This window comes from Saxophila tyrrhenica, assembly GCF_035928015.1.
Source record: "Saxophila tyrrhenica strain CCFEE 5935 chromosome Unknown scaffold_12, whole genome shotgun sequence".
Lineage (NCBI taxonomy): Eukaryota > Fungi > Ascomycota > Dothideomycetes > Mycosphaerellales > Extremaceae > Saxophila > Saxophila tyrrhenica.
In genome coordinates, this window is record NW_027041744.1 from 1 (window position 1) to 16,054 (window position 16,054).

At 55.0% G+C, this 16,054-nt stretch overlaps 7 protein-coding genes across 7 annotated transcripts; all 7 read right to left on the minus strand.

Moving 5' to 3' along the window:
• Positions 1–497: 497 nt before the first annotated feature.
• On the minus strand, positions 498–1,367 carry LTR77_007544 (uncharacterized protein; the record flags this gene model as incomplete). Its single annotated transcript, XM_064804781.1, has 1 exon — positions 498–1,367. The coding sequence occupies one exon, from the start codon at positions 1,365–1,367 to the stop codon at positions 498–500; it is 870 nt and encodes a 289-aa protein (XP_064656623.1).
• A 1,445-nt stretch (positions 1,368–2,812) lies between these two features.
• Positions 2,813–3,580, minus strand: LTR77_007545 (uncharacterized protein; the record flags this gene model as incomplete). The annotated part of the gene is made up of 1 exon (XM_064804782.1): positions 2,813–3,580. One exon carries the CDS (start codon positions 3,578–3,580, stop codon positions 2,813–2,815), a length of 768 nt encoding a protein of 255 aa, XP_064656624.1.
• Positions 3,581–3,673: 93 nt separating this feature from the next.
• On the minus strand, positions 3,674–5,179 carry LTR77_007546 (uncharacterized protein; the record flags this gene model as incomplete). The annotated part of the gene is made up of 3 exons (XM_064804783.1): positions 3,674–4,785; positions 4,840–5,044; positions 5,105–5,179. The coding sequence occupies 3 exons, from the start codon at positions 5,177–5,179 to the stop codon at positions 3,674–3,676; spliced, it is 1,392 nt and encodes a 463-aa protein (XP_064656625.1).
• Positions 5,180–6,652: 1,473 nt separating this feature from the next.
• LTR77_007547 (uncharacterized protein) lies at positions 6,653–7,177 on the minus strand (the record flags this gene model as incomplete). The annotated part of the gene is made up of 2 exons (XM_064804784.1): positions 6,653–7,027; positions 7,082–7,177. 2 exons carry the CDS (start codon positions 7,175–7,177, stop codon positions 6,653–6,655), a joined length of 471 nt encoding a protein of 156 aa, XP_064656626.1.
• Positions 7,178–9,291: 2,114 nt separating this feature from the next.
• LTR77_007548 (uncharacterized protein) lies at positions 9,292–10,043 on the minus strand (the record flags this gene model as incomplete). The annotated part of the gene is made up of 6 exons (XM_064804785.1): positions 9,292–9,443; positions 9,504–9,518; positions 9,573–9,599; positions 9,658–9,675; positions 9,734–9,763; positions 9,818–10,043. The coding sequence occupies 6 exons, from the start codon at positions 10,041–10,043 to the stop codon at positions 9,292–9,294; spliced, it is 468 nt and encodes a 155-aa protein (XP_064656627.1).
• Positions 10,044–10,809: 766 nt separating this feature from the next.
• Positions 10,810–14,052, minus strand: MET10 (sulfite reductase [NADPH] flavoprotein component; the record flags this gene model as incomplete). The annotated part of the gene is made up of 1 exon (XM_064804786.1): positions 10,810–14,052. One exon carries the CDS (start codon positions 14,050–14,052, stop codon positions 10,810–10,812), a length of 3,243 nt encoding a protein of 1,080 aa, XP_064656628.1.
• A 581-nt stretch (positions 14,053–14,633) lies between these two features.
• LTR77_007550 (uncharacterized protein) lies at positions 14,634–15,578 on the minus strand (the record flags this gene model as incomplete). The annotated part of the gene is made up of 2 exons (XM_064804787.1): positions 14,634–14,890; positions 14,945–15,578. The coding sequence occupies 2 exons, from the start codon at positions 15,576–15,578 to the stop codon at positions 14,634–14,636; spliced, it is 891 nt and encodes a 296-aa protein (XP_064656629.1).
• Positions 15,579–16,054: the final 476 nt, after the last annotated feature.

The following is a 16,054-nucleotide window of genomic DNA, read 5'->3' on the forward strand; positions in this document are numbered from 1 at the left end:
CCCCCCCCCACGAATAATCAACACCACGAACGTATACCAGAATGCCAGGGGAAAAGGAAAAGGGAAGAGGTATAGACAAAACACCAAAAAAGAACCCCCAACGATATTCAACCACTTCGTTCGTCCCACTTCATCTGTGGAATCCCAACTACCATGTATATGTTGAAACGTCAACCAACTCCCCAGCCGCTTACTTGGTAATTACGGGACTGGATCTTCATTGATTCACTCACTCTGCCGAAACCACAATTCATTGGTGAATATGGTTCCGGTACGACTTTCCGAGATTTGCGGGTCAAGAACAAATGGCTCCCCATTGGTCATTCAATGGTTCTCAGCTGTTTGATTGCTTGATGGTGAAAGGTAGGAATTTGGGAAATGCATATATTATTGGCGAAATGTGGGCCGGGGTTCCGCCGGCGCCGGCGATGGCTCGGTGAGGTGAGGTCTTGAAAGGGGAAGACTTTGTTGGATACTGCTTCTCATAGTAGTGATTCTTAAGGGGCCTCGACAAACTTCTTGTTCCTCTCGATGTACGCCCGATCCCACGCCCTGAGGCCTTCTTCATTCGCATATGAACTTGCTTCATGCCTTTGCGCCGGTTTGTGGTAGATGAGCTCTCCCAGGTTCCCTTCCACGGTCTCTCCCGAGTGGCCCTTCTCCACCCAGTCTTCATTCTTCACCTTCTCGAACTCGGCCAGTTCGTCAAAGGCGCGCAGGATTGTGCTCATGGGCGTAAACTGCTCCTCGGAGAAAGAATCTAACAACCCTGGAGGCGCGAGACCAGACTTCACTAATGCTGGACATATGGCGTTGATTGTGATGCCCACCGTGCTGGATCTTGGAGCGAGGGAGCGGACGAGACCGACGAGACCATGCTTCGCCATGCCGTATTGCGGACACTGCGGGATGGGGTAGATGCCTGCTGCGGAGCTCGTAACGACGATCTTCCCTCCTAGCTTTGGTTTGCCGGCGCCAGTACTGGGTAGAGACATGTAGTGCGCCGCGAGCTTGATGCCATAATACGGTCCGATGAGGTCGATGTTCAGTGTCGCCATATTGGGCTTTCCCGGAGGCTTGGAGGGATCCCCTGAGATTGTTGCGAAGATGTCGTCTCGATCGTCTATACCGGCATTGAGGGCGCAGAAGTCGAGGCGAGAGTTCCATTCGTAGGCCTTCTTGAAAAGGGAGGCTTGGTTGTCCCACGAGGACACGTCAGTCTTGACGAAGATGGTGCCATCAATGGAGTCCTTCGGCGGATTGATGTCGGCTATGACCACGTTCCACTGTCGCTCGAGGAGATGGTGCGTGAGCGCGAGGCCTATACCGCTAGAGCCGCCGGTCACGATAGCGGTGGGAGGTGCCATTGCTAAAGAATGTTACAGTGGTACGTCTTCCTTGCTTGGGACTTTGCTGTCAAGGATGGAATAGACGGAAGATTGCTGATCTGGTCTGGGGGACTTTCAACATGCTACACGTACAGTATACCTACTTGACTGCCGCCCACCTGACACGGAAGTGGAGAAGCTGCAATTGCCGGCGACGCCTCGAACCACGCATGGCTTGGGGCGGACGCACTCCGCTTCCCATCTCGAGTCAAGCTGCCACTGCTCTGGTGCTCGAGCAGACGTGACCCCAGCAGGCGAGGCTCTGCGAGCCAGGAGGACGACAACCGGGAGAAGACGTGAAGTCCAGGCAATGATCACGTGGGTACACGGATCTGCTTGGCTTCCGTCCCGTCCCCTCCCGCAAGGGAATGTTGACATTTTGAAACCGCACTTCGTCTTCTTTCTCTTCCATCTCCATCATCAATCTTCATCGTTCTGGTCCACCCATCATCTTCGTACTCATAGGGCAACGAGTACACAACTCTCCTTTTCGCCATCATGGCTACATGTTCGCCACAGTGACCCCATCCAGTCCAATGTATGGCAGAGATGCAGGTGCTTCCCCCCGTACCCTATAGCCTCCAGCATCAGGTATGCCTCCCCATCACCACCACCACTTCCCTTACATGATGAATTGCATACCAATTTGTTTCAAACCCCATCGGAAGGGCCCTAACCCATCGGTGTTGAAATCGGCGCATTATCTGATTGGACACTCTCCATCTTTGCATCAGCTTACTGCTTGCAAGTCAGTTGCTAACTTTTCAAGGTGGCAAGGCAGAATAGCCTAGCAGGGGCAAGACGACATTGGCACCTGCGGAATCATCTTCCGTAGCGTTCGCTTTCGTATCATCCTATCAAGTATTAAATATCTCCAAGGTTGTGGTCCGCTAGCTTCAGCATGGGAGGCATCTTTTCAATACTTTCGTCAATGCCCTCCTTACAAGGCGCCTCAGTGAGTTGTAAAAGACATGCGACCGATGGGAAGCCATGTGAATCATTTGGAGCAGTAGTGTACCAAAGGCTAAGCTCCCCGCTCGGAGCTTCAATAGTAAATCATGGCTGCTACGACACCGACCTGTGTCTACGGCGTCTTGAACGACGAGGGCCAGAGTCGACAAGAGAAGCGCATTGGCGAAGTTTGCAGAACTTTGAGAAGGGTTGGAAAGGTGAGGTTGTCACGAATAGTCCATTTTGTTATCCGAGAGAGACCCATGCTTGGAGAGCAAGGTCACAACCGTCAACACACGAAATACCGAAATGCCCATGAACAATCGCTTCCGTAACAAGGAGAGTCATTAAGTCGTAGCGATCTCACCTCAGTGCCAGCACAACCATCGTTTTCGGCGACCATGCTTCCACCACCTGCTCCCACTACCACCTGCAGCCTCTCCACTCAGCAATGCCCGCATCTTCGCGGCCGACTACTCCTCGTCCTTTCCAATCTTGGCGAAGTGTGGGTCTGCCATAGTGCCGTGTCTCTTCTGTTCATTGGCTGCTGGAAGCTGGCATAGCAGCATAATCGACCTCTGGGTCTCTGTGGTGGCCAGACGATCGTCGCCAGCTTTCTGCCAGCCTTGCACACCAAACAGCTTTGGTACCTTTGTCCACGAGCAAACGATGCCCCTTTTCGCGCAGTCAGTGCAGCGGTCCTGGTTTGGAACCCGCTCGCACTTCATGTTGCTGTTAACTGCTTTCATAACGAGGTGAAAGTCACAGTCAGTCCGCTTTTTCACGGAAGCATGGGGCTTGCCCGCCTTTCCATCCGGCCACCACTGCGGATCCGTAAGCCAATCGAACTGCAGTGACTGCCACTTTGCATTGACGTTTTCGAAGCCGTGGTCTTCCATTGCTTCCACGACCGCACCAAGGTCGAAGTTTGGTTGAGGCAACGGAAGAAGAGGCTCATTGACAACCTGAGCTCGAATGACCTGCCGAAGGCGGTCAACTTTCACTCGGAGCAGGTTTGCATGGCCCCACCACTCGACTGTCTTCCAGAATTTGATGTGCTGATTGTTGATTGGCTCCGGCCACTGTCCGTGGGTCAAGTGCGCATAGAGAGACATAGCCATCGGGAACCCTTTGATGCCTTCGCCAGGAGCATTCCCAGAAGCGTTCTGCCAGTTGGACTGGTAGTAGCGATAATGCCACTGTTTGTCGATCTTTGACTGCCACACTATCCTGAATGCCATTTTGCGGGAGTAGTGCCAGATGTCCCATGGCCCCAACTCAGGCGTACGGAAATAGGGGACGTCATGATCCCTTGACTCTGGGAACATAACCTCCTAAATGGGGTACACATCGTCGCCGACCTGCGGATGATCTGCTCCTGGGACCAGCTTCCAATCGGACCTGGAGCCCCCATGGACCGTGCCTGACAATGGAAGATCGATGTGGCAGACCTCCTTGCGTTTGTTGTCTTGGTACAGCCGGATCACGAACATGCGGGCAGCGACGTCAGCCCTCAACGAAGAGCGCTGAAGGACCCATCTGTCCTGGAGCTCTTGGACAGTCCATTGAACCTTCTCCCATGAGTCCATGTTTTCAGTCCAGGGACTACTCCCGTTGCAGCCGCCATCAGTGCCAAAGGGCTTCGGTCGGAATGGCCGGCCAGGGTACGGAAAGTCTGAGAGCTCCATGGCCTGTGTTGAAACGGTCATGAATATGTTGCAATGATTGCGCGTCTCGAAGTTCTCCGCAATTGCCTGATCGACGCTCTTCTGGCCATAATCCCTCCTCCAGTTCAGCTGTCGATCACTGTACGTACGGAGCATGAGAACCATCAATTGTTCCAGGATGGTCCTCAGGCCTTGCGCTCTCTTCGCATTTCCTCCTTCCGTGTTCTTGTCGCGGCTGATCTGCACCTTGATGGAGCGCGTGGCCGCTTGGGCGAGTTGGTAGTGATAGGCTTGATCTTTTGCTGGGTTGTTGATCGCCGAGTCATGATCACTGTTGCGTCTCCACATATCGCCGGTCTGGCCAACATACAGGAAAGGCGCCTTGCCAGCCCAGTTGCCGCTCTTGAAGTCAGAGTACAAGCGAAGGTAGACTCCGGCGGTATGGTTCTTGTCTTCGATGACCTGGCCAGCATCAATGACCTCCCGTAGAGTGAAGTCCGGTCTGGTCAACACTTTGACGACTTCCGGTCGCATGACGTCCCTGAGCATTGTACAAGTTTCGCGGACCTTGTTCTTGTCGCTCACCCAGTGGAGGATCTCTGCTTTGAACTCCGGAAGCAGCTTCTGGTTTGCTTGCATTTCCATGATGCCAGAAATCAAAGCCGAGAAATGGGTCCGAATGTCTTGCCGTCCACCAAAACTCTGTGTTGGACCAAGCTGACTGAGGGAAACTTTCAATGTAGGCTTCTCGTTGCCTACGATCTCAACAGGAAGGATTCCTGAGAAGCTCCATTAGTACCAAGTTGAATAAACGACGATGGACTGAGACGAACTATCTGCCCTTCGAAGGGCGTAAATGCGAATGCATTTCAACTTCGCTACTACCGTGTACTCTGGTCCACGGTTTTGAACAACCACACGGACCTCTTGCAGAGTCGGCTGGTAATCGACGACATAACCAGCATCTTGTGGTCGCAGTACTGTCTCACCGCTGCTGTTGACATGGGGCGACTCGCATTCGAACATGTGATTCACGATCTGCAGATGGCTGGTCAGCACAACGAAGCAGAGTAGAAGGAACGCAGTGCAGGTAGGTACCTTTTCTGCGGGAATCGGGGTGTTCGATGGTGTGTTTTGGGCACTGCCCTGCCTGCTGCTCGGCTGTGATGCCATGGTGTACAACCCTGCCTGACACTGCGGAGGTGTGAAAATGCCAAATGGAGTGCAACGGCCAAGGTTGGGGGCGCAGGATTGTCTGACAATTCGCTGTAGGAATGGACTGGGGGTTGGCAGATGAAGAGGGAGGCAGTGAAGAAATGTTCTCGGACAAGGAAGGGAGTATTCGACTCGCTCAAAAGTGGAAGGTGTGAATCGTTGATTTGTCGTTGCTCTGTGGTCTGGGATAGAAGGGTGGACGTTCCCTCCTTTATGTCTTTGCTCTGACCATGAGCTGGTGAGTGTTCTCTTGCGACCCTCTTCGCCTCAAAATGCCGAGTGTGTTGGCGCGATAACTATTGCTGTCGCTATCCGTTCTCCTGCTGCTTCGGATTCGTGGTTGGGAAGGGCCGAGACTCTCCTTCGCGCAGGCGAGTATTGATTCTGCTGCTATCCGTCCAGCCCTCACTGCTACTCATGCCCAACGAAGGTTGACCATGTTGCTATTCGTTCAGCTCCTGCCTCATCGGCCTGATCGGCGTCCCAAGAAGGACCGAGGTTCTCCATTGCATATCCATTGCGTCTCCATTGCGCAGAGTAGTATTGATTCTGCTGCTACCCGTTCGGCCTTCAGTGCTGCTCGTGCCCAGCCAGAGCTGGCCATGTTGCTACCCGTTTCGCCATTGCTTCGATCTGGACTTGGCCTGGGTCTGGAAACTCGATATGGGTCTGCAGATATTGATGTTGGCTCCATGGCGTTCTGTCTTTGGGACAGATGGGTATATTCTGCATTCTTGTGTAACGTCGGTTGGAAGCCTGCAGCTCCAAATGTCGTATGCTCGATGAAGATTCGCGGACAGGTCACAGATACTCATTCCGAATCGTCGATCGAGCGCATGCTTTGGTGGCTGGCGATTATCAGACCATCAAAGGTAGATGTAAAGACGGATGTTGTTCTAGTCTCGGGTTTTCCATGTTACACAGCTTCTTGATGGCTTTTGGTGGCGTCCGGGGTGGGACTCGATCGATAATTCTAGTGGATTTGCAGGTTTCTGGCGGTGAAGACAACCTGGGATATCTCTTTATCCACATATGGCGGCGGTACGCCTCTCCAATCGAAGCACAGTGGGAGGAGCCAAGTACAATGTGCTCGTGCGGACTGCAACCGAACTACATGCCGCTGACAGGCAAGAGGGGGGATCGACCAACGCCTCCTGAACCGTTGAGTCCACTCGAAGCTATCCGAAGGTAACCATGAGTCTGGCTTTCATGTCTGCGCTCTCAGCCACCAGCCCACAATCATCGTGTTCGGTTCCATAGTATGGGTTGGAGGGCATGGGTTGGGGGGCATACGAGCTTCCCCAAACATCCATCGAAAGTGCGTCAGTGTCTCTGCACACCATGATGCATTGACCTATGTGTAGTGTAGACGCGTGAGCACTTATGTTCAGCTGCAGATGCAATCTCATCCGCACCTTCTGGCCAAGCCGATCACCATGCCGGTTTCTCCTTTTCCTGCCGATCCCATGAGCGCCAGCGTTCACACCAGGTGGTCTCGTCTGGCCGAGCATCGGCATTGGTCGCAACAAAGTGGTCTGCATTCTCCCCCGCTGCTACAGCCGCGATTGACCCCCAAGAGCCCAACGACGTAGGCTGTGTAGATGCCTTGATTGGCACATTGTTTTTCTCTCCCTTCCTGTGCGTCTCCGTGGGCTCGGAGGGTGTCTTGATAACATCGGCAATGGCAAAAACGTCGCTGCCGGGGTAGATTGGCTGGTAGTTGGAGAGGTGGTTATGGCGTCCTTGTTGCTGGCGCGATGCTTCGCGCTCGAGACGACGAATGGCACGAAGAGCCTTGCGAGCTTGCTGGGGTCGACATGTCAGCACTGCGTCGGATATGATGGCCGTGAATGTACGTACAAGGCAGTACTCGCACGTCTTTAGCACTCCCTCTTTGCCCAGAAATTGGCTGCCAGGCTTTTTCTTCATGCATGTAGTACAATATTTGGCCTCCATGTCGGGCATACGCTACGATCAACCATGTCGGGTGCCGCGGGATAGTGCTTGAGGCAAGGATGCGGAAGGATGGATAGGATGGGGCGACTGCTATGACCGAAGACGAGGATGAGGATACACCTCGCGGGCCGCTCCAATGTGTGGGTGTGTCGGTGTTGGGTGTACTTGGTCTGTCTCATCCAGGAACGATGTCTTATCAGTTAGGTATGGTCGCATGTACTGGTATCTGTTCAAACGTGATGCTGCTACTCCCCGCGCAAGCGTTCATCGCAATACCGGTCGCGCACGCTTCTCATTCCTCCAAACAATACCTCAAAGCATCAACAACACAAACGCCACGAGACCCTCTGATCGTGACTGAGGGCCGTCGGCATTGCTTCTCTGTCTACATTTAGCTTCGGGTTCGAGGTAAGCGGACTGGAAGTCATCGTAGCTTCAAGTTGTGGCTTACCGTATGCTGCGCCATCCTCATGGCTAACAAGCCACTCGAGCCACCCTCTTCCGCGGAGGACCACCTTCCCGCACCGCTTGGGAACATCCTTTCATGCCCTTCACCTCATTAATGAAGAGGATACTGCATCCGAACAATCGTCGATCCACACTATCCTGGCCAGCTTGATTCGTTGCATGTGCTGTTTCGATTGCCGATTGTTTGTCGCGGTTGCTATTACTGCCACCGTTGTTCTTGTGATTGGGTCGACGACGACTGCAGGTGGTGGAGGATGGAATCGCTCGTGGCAACAGCGGCGTAAAGGCCAGTGTGAGAGCTCGAGTCGAAGAGGCAGGATGACGAGCGAGAGATCGGCCAACACTTCTGGGAGGTTTACGGTCACTCAACTGTCATCTGGCATGCGCACTCTCTCCACGAGACGCACTTTCTCCACGAAGAGACAAGCGTCGACATCTTGCATCAGTTCAGATTGGACGCCCACAAATCGGCCTTCTTCTCGAGCCATTAAGCCCCATGATGCCGGCAATGTTGTCGATTTCTCGTCCAGGGCCGCCAGTCGAAGACCGTGGAATTCGCGATCTGGCTCTTGAAAGGGAGACAGCGAAGGGCACCCAATAGTGCAACTTGACTATGTATTGCCCAGAGTGCTGGCGAAAGACGGCGTGAAGCGGTCACCTGCAGCATCGACCGCAAACAGGACGATGGTCTTCGACCACCTTTGAACGGGACTGCAGGACCAAGGATCCAATTCTGTCCCAGATCGGTCAACTTGTTGTCGACTCCCGCGAGCAGTGCCAATCATTCCGGGGGCTCTTTTGCGCGAGGCCTTACTAGTGCGACATGGCTTGGGACGCATGCTATCTTGCTCCCCTGTCATGCTTTGTGATGTTAACAACGCATCGATCTGAGAGCACAGCGTCGGTGTCCGTGCTGCTGTCGATTCTGTGGAGAGGCAGTCAACGGCAGTAAATTGAGCTGCCCGCCTTGGTGCTGATGCTCGTCGTTGGACGAATGTATTCGAAGAGGAGGGATGCAGCGGGCCGGCCGCAGTAAATTGAGCTGCCCGCCTTGTGCTGATGCGTTGGAAAGGTTTCGTCGAAGAAGGTAGAGGCGACGGCAGTAAATTGGGCTGCCCGCCCTGGTGCTGCCGGTCGCGCGAGAAGGCTTGCGTGCAGGCGAGGTTACCAGCCACAGTAAGCTGAGATGTGTTGTCGGCGGACCTGCATTGAAGATGTTGCAGACTGAAACTGACCGAAGCAGATCGGAGGCAGCAGTGGTAGGTCGAGGTGCCAGGCTGGTCGGAACAACAAAGGGGCCTGTAAATTGAGCTGCCCGCCGAGCGGAACATGGCTGCGTGCCAGGGCAGGAGGATTGCCGTTCCGGGGGTAATTTTTTTTTTTTTTTTTTTTCTTTCTCAAAGCAAAACGTTCACATCATCCTGCGTGGAGGTCAGCCTTATCATCGATGTCGAAGACGAACAACCAGCTGCCGTGACTAGAAGCTGCCGTGCAAGGGATTGCTTACAGCACGGCGTCTCCGCCACCGGCTCTGTGACAACAATTTAGCACGGGGCAGGTGATTTGAAGTGCCAGGTGAGCACGAACCTTCCCTCTCCGCCTCCTTCTCCTTCTTCGCCTTCTTCTTCTTCGCTGCGAACGGTTAGCTAGCCGTCGGCTACGGACTGCGTGGGACCAACGCTTGGTTTTCTCCGCGGCTGAGCCTTGAAGTCAGCAGGTGGACGACGTTCGAGGTACAACAAGGTAAGCATACGCAGCGCCGCCGCATCGTCCTCTTCCTCATCATCGTCATCGAAAACTGACGTGTTGCGTTAGCCAGGCGTCTCGTAGCAGCGGACTGCTCTGGTCGTGAGCTTACTTCTATGTGCGGCTCCTAAACGACTCGTCAGCAAGAAGATGAGATACCGCGTAATACTACACGACTTACTCTTCGCCAGCTTCTTCTTCTCCTCGACTACATTACATGGATCAGTACCTGGTCGACGCGCTGTTGAAGCACATCGCTATCATACCCTTGGTCTCTGCCTTGGCTAGAGAACAGGGTCAGGTACCAATTCGCTGTTGAAGCAAGTAGGTTGATGGACCTACTCTTCTTCTTCTTGCCACTCTCTGGTGGCTCTGCCCGAGAAAATTAGCATTTTGACGTGTTCGGGCAGCGAAGCTCAGCCATACCGTTCTCCTTCTCTGGAGTCAAATCTATGACGACTACCGGGTTCACCCTAGCCGCCGCCCTTGCCATTCTTGCATGAAACCGCTCGAGGGCTTCATCAACTGGCTGGCGGAAGGGTTCATCCCCGGTAGCCGTCGCATCCCCAACAGCAGGCCATCCTGACTGGACCTTGGTCCAGCAATCTTCTCCGAACAACGGCAAAATCTCAAAAAACCCGGTATAAGGCATCGCGGCAACAATCAGATGCAACAATTGGGTCAAGGTGTGTGTGTATACAGGTGCTACCATCTCGACTCTACTCTACTCTACACTGACCTACCGCTTTTTGCCAGGCAGCCGTCCTGCACGTGATTTGGCGTTAGACGCGCATGGACCCTGTGAACTCTAAACCAACCCCAGAGGAAGGGCCTTAACCCGTACAATGTCTATAATGTGCATTATTCTGATCCCAACCATCCTACCATTCTCCTCGGACGAGATACTTGCAATGCACTTGCTAACTTCTCGAAGCACAGGTCAGAGTCGAGCCTAGGGGGGAGTCGAGCGCCATGCAGCGAGGCGAAGTGTCGTGTCCTATAATCGACGACGTTGATGACGCTTGTGACGAATGTGTCTCTAGATGGCTGTAGCTGCGTGCATTCATCGATGGGCCATCTCCTCCAAGCGATCGTAGATATCGTCGCTTCGCCAATGGCTATACCTGCGGCTGCTTTTATGCCGCTTTGTGAGAACTGTGTGCTAGTCTTAGATTCGTCTCGTAGCCGAAATTTACTGTCTTCCAACGTCCTCTCTTCTCGAGCTTTCCAAGTTCTTACTCTTCGTCGCTGAGCTCACGGTTCAATTCCAGACTGTGAGTGGCACCATGGCGTCGAACACTGCTTCTGAACGAAAGCTTGAAGTACTTCAAACTGCAGAGATGCAGAAACATTCAACCGGTACACGAATACACCAATTACCGCACTCTCTCCAACCCTACCAACCCCACTCCACTACTCTAATACACCTCAAGCACATACCTCCCCTCCTCCTTCAAGCGCTCAATCTCCTTATGCCCATCCCTCTTCTTCCCCTCACTCCTCGCCTGCACCTCCACCGCCTCCTCCAACACCTCCGTCACATCCGGCACCGGCCACGTCGGTCCACACAGGTAGAAAGCCCCCTCCTCCCGCAAATACGCCCGCCGAATCTCGCTCAGCGTCTCCCGCATCCTGTCCTGAATATAGATCTTCTGCGGCTGATCGCGCGAAAACGCACGGCCGAGCAGCGTGATGATCCCTGCGTCTTGGTACGCTTCCCACTCCTCGCCGTACAGGTATTCTTCTTTTTGGTGGCGAGAGCCCATGTAGATGAAGACGTCGCCGATGGGCATGCCCTGCTCGCGCTGCCAGGCGCGCTCTTGCACGAAGGCGCGGAAAGGAGCGAGACCCGTGCCGAGACCGGCCATGATGATTGGTGCGCTGGACTTGGGCGGGAGTTTCATGACGGAGGGTTTGACGGAGACCGTCACCGGGGCGCCGACGGGGAGGAAGTCGAGGTAGCGGGTCGCTTGGCCGAAGCGGTCACGGCCTTTGGGATCGACCCAGTTGACTGTCACGATGAGGAGGGAGATGCTGTTGGGCGTCACCTTTTGGGAGGAAGCGACGGAGTACTCGCGGCGTTTCATGGGGTTGACGATGCGGACGATGTCGTGGAAGCTTGGGTGAGCGGATGGGAACTCGAGCAGGATGTCGGCGTACGTGACCGTGTCGACTTCGGCGCGGCGCTTGAACTCGATGGCGGCTTCTTGGTTGCCACCAGTGCCGAGCATGAGGAGTTGAGTCTTCTCTGCTTCATCGGAGGCGAACTCGGAGAGGGCCTCGTAGAAACGCTTGGGAGGCCGACCGAAGATGTCCACGTTCTGCATCAGGGCTTGGTAGACGGTGCGATTCTCTAGCACGGAGGAGTCGTCGCGGGTCGGTACCTCGACGATCTCCTCCGGATTGAGGCCATAGAACTTGATGAACTCCTCAACATCAGTCTGGTTGTTCTCAGCGTGGATGCCGAGCGCCTCGCCGATCTCATACTTGAGCCCACTATCGCCGAGGTCGAACTCGATGTGGAAGATGTTGCGATCGTAGGTCTTGGGCGTAAGCCGGCGGTGCTCTTTGACATGCACAATGGCCGTCTTGACCCCAAGATCTGGTCGCAAAGCAGTTGCTGTGCCGTATGCCTCCTTGAAGGCAAGGCCTCTCGCAGCAGTCTCCCACGTACGAAGGTACGATGGCGGTTCATCCTCAGTCCTGTCCACCATACCGAAGCTGTTGACGTGCAGGTCTTCAGTGGGAGGCAGAGCATCATTCTCTTCCAACTCAACGGTGAGCCAGCTTTCGGGCACCTCGATCTGCTTCAGCGCGATGTCGAGATCCTGCGCAAGCTTCTCTAGCGCATCGCCAGCGCTCATGAGCTTCTTCAAGCCTTTCTCGTACACGTCTGGGGTCGCGACGTTCAAGAAGGCAAGCTGCAGCAGGTATGCCTCCATCTCTGGCTCTTCTCCAACCTTGCCGCTGAGGGACGGGTCCAACACCATCAGGTTGACCTTCTTCGTAGCAATAGCTTTGCGCATAGGTGTGCTGAGCTTCTTCTCGACGTCTTCATCTTTCCATCCAGCGGACTTGAGGATCAGCGAGCCTCCTTCTTTCAAGCTCTCGACGACGTTGAACTCTTTGATGAGCTTCTCCTCGCCCACAACTACAACATCAGCCTCCTTGACGCTGTATGCAGCCTCGATGCTCTTAGGCGAGCAACGCAAGTCCGTCCGAACGGCGCCGCCTTGAACCAGATTGTCGCGGCCACTGCGAACAGTCACGTTCAACGCGCTGTCATCAGACAACAGCTGGCCCAGCATCATAGGGGCTTCAGCGCCCACGCTGGTCTCAACATCCCAGAAAGTATATTGCCTCGTCTCTTCGCTCGTAAGCGTGATAGGCGGCGCCGGCTCTGCTTCCTTACCAGGCGCAGTCGCAACGTGGCGAAGAAGTCGTTCCATACGGTGCACCGTCCAAACTACATCGCGAGCGTACTTGATGTCGTAAACACTCGGCTCACTGCCAACGTTCATGCTCTGGAAGTTTACCGCAGCCAAAACGTCGGCGTAAAGGTTGCTGGAGATGCTGTTGTCCGTGACGCTGGTCTGGTCCTTGACCTGGCCGAGCACAGTAACCTGCTGGACGCCCGATGGCAAGGCGGCGAGGAACTCCTCCTCAACAAAGGGACGGTAGACGCGAACATTGATCACGCCGACCTTGACGTCCTGCTCGACCAGCTTCTCCGCCACCTGCGCGGACAAGCTCGACTCGACCGTGCCAAAGACGACCAGCACGTTCGTCGGCGCCTGGTGTCCAGAGTACTCGAAGCACTTATACTCTGTCCCCAGCTCTGCATTGAACGCCTGCACCAACTTCGCCACCTTACCCTCGTTCGTCAATCTCTTGCTGCCCAAATCGCCTTTCGCACCTTCCAGCACAGCATCATACACCTTCTTCAACCCGTCCACATTCAACACGTCAATGACCCTCGTCGTCTCCCTCCCCACCGTGATCCCATCATACGTATGCATCGCCGGCACCACACTCGCCATAATCGTAGACAAAAGCGCCATATGCTGCACCTCGAACGCACTCTTGCTGGCCACCAACCCCATGCCCATCTCTTCCGCCACATTCAGTGCGGAGACATAATCCGTCACCAGGCCGGTCTTGGTCTCTGGCGCATAGTCTACCGCCGCAACTTGCAGCGCTGTTGGGTTCGCGACATCATAGAGCAAGCTCAATTGATCGAGACTCGGGCGCAAGTACTCCAGACTCGCCGCCGAAGCCAGGATTGATTGAGGTACGTGGCGCTTCGAGAGATCGAAGTCCGGGCTGAACATATACCCCAACGCCATCGCGCCAGCTCCATGACGAGTCTCGAGCGCATAGACGGAAGGGACATCTCCACTGGCATTGCGAGAGCCGGTGGCGGACCAGCTTTTCGCAGCGACGTCGAGATCCCAGGACGATGGCGAGTATGTGAAGAGGGTCGAGGAGAGGGCGTACGAGACCTGCTGGATCAACGTCTGCGCGGTCAAGTACGTTGGGCCGGAGACGGATGAGAGGGAAATGTTTTGGCCGAAGGGCAGCGAGGAGGACTTGGACGTGTTGTCGAACTTGCCGTCCACGGTGGCGCCGGGGCCGGTGGACTCGCTGGATTGGAGATGCATCGTCTTGAGAATGCGCCGGGGTGTAGGCGCTGTTTGTGGGCGGCGACAATGGTGAAGAGAGTGGAAGTGAATCACCGCCGGCTCAGAAAAAAGCTGAACAGTCCCCACGCAACTGCCGATCCGGGCGATCTCGCTCGCTTTGCCTAAGGCATGTCACCACGAACATCTGTGCAATGGTCATAGAATAGACACAAGAGCAGTCGATGCAAATCTAACATTCGCTGCGCAGCAGCCGACTCTCCAAAGAAAGCTGCCTCGACTACCATGGGTATAAGGTACGGGCATGACACCGTCACGACCCCAAACATGCCGACAAAAAACCATTCTTGATCCAATCCAATCTCCCCTCGAATCCATAAGCCCTCATGCTCCTCTGCCGTCTCATACCCGTCCTTCCACCACCCCCGCCAGCATCCCCACAGTCCCACTCCTCACCAACCCTGCGGAACCAACCGTGCCAGCCGACCGAATCGATGCCGAGCATCGGTACACTATAACGATTCCTCATATAAAGTTCAGCATAAAGCTCGTCATGAGAATAAGTAATATTACAGGTTTCGTCATCGCCCTGCTGGTCGAGACTACTTCGGGTAATAACCTTCAGGGAACTCTTCGAGGGGGCCGGAGGTAGCGCTCATGCCGGGTGCTGCGCGGACGGCGCGGATTGGAGGTGGCTCTTCCATTGTGATGGCGACTTTTTCTTCGCTGCTGGAGGTGCGGTTTAGTGTGTCGTGAGGTTGGGCTGGGGTGCCGTTGGGGGTTGGTTGTTGCTGGGTGGTTGTGGGAGGTGGGACGTTCTCCTTCGCTGGAGGAGGGGGTGGACGATCGTCAGTGACCACTGGTGCCGGTTAGCATTTGATGCTGGTTTTCCAAGTCTTTGGGCAGATCTTACCATTCGACTCCTCCATCTTGCCCTGCTCGTGCTCAACAGCACTATCATTCTTCAAGCTCTCCTCCGCCCGACTGCCATCATCCACAGCAGAGACAGCTCCACTCCTCGTCCCATCGACCGTCAACCCCGGCTCAACCGGCGACACCCTCCCGACATCCGCTTGATCACTCTTCAGCTGGTTGTCCTCCGCACCATCCACACTTCTAACAACAGGTGCTGGAGCCGGGGCAGCAGAACTCTCCTCCCTCACCACCAGCCCAGGCTGCGCCCCATGGTCCTGAGGCACGGCCTCCTGCGGCTCCTCCTGCTGTCCCGTCGCTAGCGGATGTGTCGGCGGCAGCGACTTCGAAGGCTCTGTTGCGCTATTCAGCGGCGAGCCGGACTCTATTGGCGGGATCTGCGGTGCAACGGCATCCGAAGTCGGCGTGGGTGATTGCAGTGGTGGAGGTTGCGAGGTAGGAGGGGGAGAAGCGGCTGCTGAGGTCGAGTAGTCGGATTGTTGTTGCGGTTGGGGTTGGGTCTGTGATGTTTGTTGCTGGGATGTTGCGGTAGGCTTCTTGTTGCGCTTGAACATGCCTTTGAAGGCGCGCTTGAGGGTGTTGAAGGCTTGGGGGGCTGCATAGTGCATTAGCATTGTGAGCGTTTGATGGAAGCATTGACGTGTGGGAGATGGGGATGGCTATTGAGAGCCATCTTGCAGTGGGTAGACGTACGAACGCCGGGCATCGTGTCGTGCTATTCGCGGTTGTGCCGTTGCTGTTGTGTTTGTACTCTGTCGCACCGCTCTGTTCGTCCTGGATCCTCCCGGTCCTCCGCTGGGTTCTGCTCACTGCTCGTGCAGACGGGCTACCACCATGCACTGCACAACGTGTGGATCGTGAGTCGAAGATCGATGGGACAGGACGATGGCAAGCGCTTATTGTGATCGTATCGAGGAGTGAGGTGAGCTGAGGTGTGCTTTTGGGAAGTCGCAACGGCCAGACACGCCAGTAAATTGACTGTCGATCCTTCCCCAAAGCACGAGCAAGGCGAGCGTGACCGCGGTTATACCAGAAGCTTAATTGTTGGACGTCTTGAACAACTCAAGGCCCGACCAAGGAGGTCAACACT